The sequence below is a fragment of the Stegodyphus dumicola genome, chromosome 8 (assembly GCF_044657685.1).
Source record: "Stegodyphus dumicola isolate Sdum_Otavi_A_Nest chromosome 8, ASM4465768v1".
Classification (NCBI taxonomy): Eukaryota; Metazoa; Arthropoda; class Arachnida; order Araneae; family Eresidae; genus Stegodyphus; species Stegodyphus dumicola.
The window spans coordinates 65,034,577-65,039,448 of record NC_140775.1 but is presented as its reverse complement, the minus strand read 5'-3'; the positions used below and the strand labels follow the sequence as shown (position 1 = coordinate 65,039,448).

General features: G+C 34.0%; 1 protein-coding gene across 1 annotated transcript; it reads right to left on the bottom strand.

The window, feature by feature from the left end:
- Positions 1-844: 844 nt before the first annotated feature.
- On the bottom strand, positions 845-1,426 carry LOC146995865 (DNA oxidative demethylase ALKBH2-like). Its single transcript, XM_085822995.1, has one exon. It carries the CDS (start codon positions 1,424-1,426, stop codon positions 845-847), a length of 582 nt encoding a protein of 193 aa, XP_085679121.1.
- Positions 1,427-4,872: the final 3,446 nt, after the last annotated feature.

Sequence of the window (4,872 nt, the reverse complement as noted above, 5' to 3'; positions counted from 1 at the left end):
TAAAGTTTTAGAGCAAGTCTTTTAAAGTTCATTGACAATATAGCTTTGTCAGTATTATTCATAGCTTTTTCCCGAGTTGTCTCCATTATACAGGAATGGCGACGTTGACTTGGATGATTGACCGCACATCCCTCACAGATAAACACCTCGTTGAGACTAGTTAAGTACTCCTCGTAAATAATATTGTTAACATTTTGCATGCATTGCTCGCTAGTTAAATGTTCCAACTGCTGGCATTTAGATTTCCGTTTTCTTATCTCATGCGGTAACACATGTTGAAATAGGGTAGTTTGGATAGTTTGTGTTATTTCACTGTATAAATCTAAAAGTTTATCGGTTGATATGACTAATTCAAAACAATCTGCTACGAGGCGGAAACCACCGTAGGGACTTTTAAAAACTTCTTGAAGAACACATTGCGCGTTTGCAGAAAATACCGCCAACTGATTATTGGCTATGAAGGATGCTTCCGAATACTTGAAATTAAAGTTTGGTAATTTTTTCATGAAATCATACCACGTCTCAGGAGTCATACTCACACCCTCAAGAGAAGATCCACAGTTGAAATTATTCGTTTCTGCAAAGTTTTGTATAAGAATTCGAACATTATTATTTCTACTTACAACGATGGAAAGACGAGACATCCGTTCTAATGACCAATAATTGATCACCTCATCATGATTTCGTGATGACTTGTAATGACGACTCAGCCAGTCGTCCTGGGGTATCTCGAGCACCTCATCTTCTAAACATGGTTTCTTACGCGGAAAAGTTATTTCATTCATGCACGGTATAGGGATTGTGTTGTCATAATAACCAAAGTCCATTTCATCAGAAGAACGCTTCACTTGTGGAGATATAATTTTCTAAGCGTCAAACTTATTCGAATAGTCTTCACTTCGGGCTGGGATGGGATACCGTGTTTCCAGACTACATTAGTGGGGGGTTTCATCACTAGAAGCGAACCATGCTCCAGACTCAGAATGTGAGTCATATAATTCTCTCTTGTAAAATGCATCACTCGCGTCGCACCGTAACTCAGCGTGGGAATGCAGTAGGAAGGATCCAGGGAGTTTTCATCGTCTCTGTGCGCGGATATCTTGGCATCTCCATCAGGGTATTTGTTGAGCAGAACGTAATTATATTTTTCGTGGGTGAGGGCTTCCACTTCACTTTTAATTTGGTGCAGCATAGGAGTCCAGGCCTGGGCGACGATCGATGTGCCCGAAAAACTGTAGGTGAGTCCATCTTCATCCCCGAAAGCGCAACAAAGTCGAGCTGGAATATATTGGTGGCCGTAAATATTCAGTTTCACATGTTGGAAAGGATACGTACAGAGTTCTTCAAAAATAGAATTCGCCTTTTCTTTACTATGAAAATCTTTGAAATAGGATAGTATTAACTGATCATCAAATATTTCGGTCATCGTGAGAATTGTAAGAGTTAAGAATGACTGCTTTGAAGTACAATTCGTCAAGATTTGCAATGAAATGAGAAATCTACTGAGATCGAATATTTCTAAACTTATTTATATAATCATTTACTGATAAATAAGGATCATTTGATACATTCTTTTAATCGGTAATCGCCTTATTTATTCCGATAACATCATGTTTTCCAGAACGATGTCGATATATCGAACCTTGTCATGATGAATCATCTAAGGATAAACAGATAGGGTAGCCCGTATCACCATAAGTTAATAAACCATCGATTAGAGAAATGAGGCTTCTTAAAATAGGCTGTGCATACATCGCATTTTCTACTAGGGCACCTCTACTAGGGCAAATGAAATTCGATATATATTCTAAAATTAATCTCACTTAGGGAATTATTTTGAAATATTTTTACGTAAGTTTCAGAATAAGAATTTAAAAAGAACTCTAACTACCATAGCAGTTTCTACCGTATACAGGTTATCTTCAGAATTAATTTGCAGGTCAATACGTTCCATTTGAATAAAAAATTACATTTAAAACTCTTGGTCAACCAACTCATCATCATTTCGATGATATTTTATCTTTCAGAACGTCACAAAATTAGTAAGTTGAAAACGAAGAGTGTTTCAGCTTATAATAGAAATGATTAATAAATGACAGAACGAGATGGCATAATTCTAGTGCATTAATAATGTTCCACCTGATAACATAGACAGAAGTCTAGACCACTATAATCTATAATGCAATGCTGTAAATAAATAATGCCTTGACATATGGATGTATAACATGACAGTAGTTTCTCTGGATGATGATCCGTAACTATTATTATTTATTTCTCTTGGTAACTATTAATAAGGAAATACATGAATAATACCATAGTATAATTCTATCGTTCATGGTAAGAAAAAAATGTGGAAATAATTTATATTCTTTTTTATTATCTTATTCATCGGTGAAACATCAATTACTCATACCTCAATTTTTATTGTATCAATGCAAAATTCATAAAAAGGTTTATCAGATTCGTATTGGAAAATTTTTCTTATTATTTAAAATTAAACTAGTAACATTTAATTTAAATATAAATAATTTAACTTTTGGCTACAAAAGCAATTACGAATTTGCATAATGACTGGAATTAGGTATAATAGCATTTTAAAATCAGGTAAATTTTAAAGCAGGAATCTTAAATATACATATTTCAGTCTGACAGCAGGTAGCATAACACAGACATAAAAGTAGCAATTTCAATTTTGTATCAACTTCTGCGTAAAAGAAGTTATCTTTCCATTATGATTTTAGGCATTCACAGAAATTGTTTGCAATTTTCTAGATGAACTAGTGCTAATGTTAAATTTCATAACTCGGAAATGTCATAGGCACAGAGCACATATTTATAATCATAACACAGTTAATATCGATCAATAACCCTAAAAAAGACACAGAAAATTTTTTACTGGAAATACATCTCTGTAACAGAAAATTAAGGAGGCTGAGATGGATGTTGATTAAAATAGTTTCTTTTTACATCATGATTAACAAGTCACAGATCACTGAGTTTCCTTTTGTTTTACATAAAATATTCTTAATATTTATTTTAATTAAAGGATAAAAAGCAAGTTAACGAGCAAAATCAGTTTTTTTTTTTATCTTAGAGAAACGTAATAAATATACACATCTTTAAACCTAATATAACATATTATTTTATGCTGCCGAATACTCAACACAGAGTCTTATTTTAAACCTATCAAATGTTTTAAAATTAATTGTATTAAGCTTGAATTTGAATTTCTTTTTAAATATTCGTATTAATAAAAGATGCATTTTTACGCATTTTGCAGTACTTAAGTTTATTACTTTATGAAACGTGTTTCAACATGTACTAAACAAATCAATATAAATTGATTATAATCAATATTAACGGACTAATTATGCAGATGATGCACTGATAATCTCTCAAAAGGCAACTTTGAACTCAGTCACAAAATCACAATAAGAACATACTCATGCACTGGAGACCTAACTTTTAGAAATGGTAAATAGCAGTTCTTTTTACTAGGCAGAAACACCTTGATAGGCATATCAATATATATATACTATAGAATTAAACCCATGTTCTTCGCAAGTCAAATATCTTAGTGTTATTCCCTACAAATGATTTACACAAAGAGTCTTCATTATACGCATTATTTAACTGCGTTCCGGGGCTTCTAAAACTAAACTGTAGCATTATAATTTTCAAGAATAGAGAATTAGCCGCTGACAAGAAATTACTCATTTATATGACCATATAACATCCTATACTAACATATTCTTTTCCTATCTCAAATTATGTCTGTATAAAGCAGCTCACTGACAAAGAAATACATTTTGCACTGCTGTAAACTTTGCAAAATGTATATGGTCAATTACGAATATCAGTGGATATGCTATGATATAGTAATTCGCAAAGGATTAGGTATTAGAAAAAATAGAATAATTCATAGCTAAACTGATCACAATTTGTGATAATGATATTTACAAAATGAATATTTGTTCCATTTCTGAAATGGACAATGATATTTTTCACAAAAGAAACTGGAGAAAACTTAGTGTTATGTTACGCATGCTCTATTAAATATTTTAGTCCAGATGTAAAATAACATTTTTTATTTGCTTAAATTCTATATCTAATTCCCTTCTCCAAAATCATATCGACTATCCCTTCCAAATTTGAGCAGTTCTGAGAGAGATTTTCGCTGTCATTTTCGATAATGGCTGCATTATTTTAAATTCTTTTTTGCCTCAGCCAAGCTCTTTCTTCTTGATTTGTCTCCCAGCCAGACACTGGATTCTTCTTCTTACTTCACCTCAGTTCAGTGTACTTCACTTGTTGTATAATAATCACTAACTTTTCTGTTCCAGCTGATACGAGCTTCTCTTGGTTTTCATTAGAAATAAGGCTGATATAACATTGCCATATTCTAACCAGGTCACATTATTTCACAAGGATTCGAGCTATTGCTCTGACAGTCGCCTAGGTTAACCAGCTCTCATGAGCTTTTAAAGGGAGGAATAGGAAGGAAAGTTGTTGAAAGAAGACACTTGGATGTTAACTTGAAAGCTTTGTTTTCTTCCTGGTCCCACTAGTTGCCGAGTAACTAAAATAGTTGAATAGAGATAGGGCTTGAGAAACGAGCTCGCTGCTGGTTCCCGATAATTCCATATGCATACCGTGAATACAAGATAATTTCCCCTAGAAAGTCGAGCCCACCAGCGGCCGAGCGGTAATGACGCTGAACGCTGGTAGTTCGGTCCGAGGTTCGAATCCCGCGAACGGGCTGGCTGCATGGGCGTTTTCGTGGTTTTCCCCATGTGTAACGTGTATACGAGCCAGTTTCCCTTAGAAAATCCTCCACGAAAGGCATCCCTCCCCTTAGGCAGATAGCCCTAA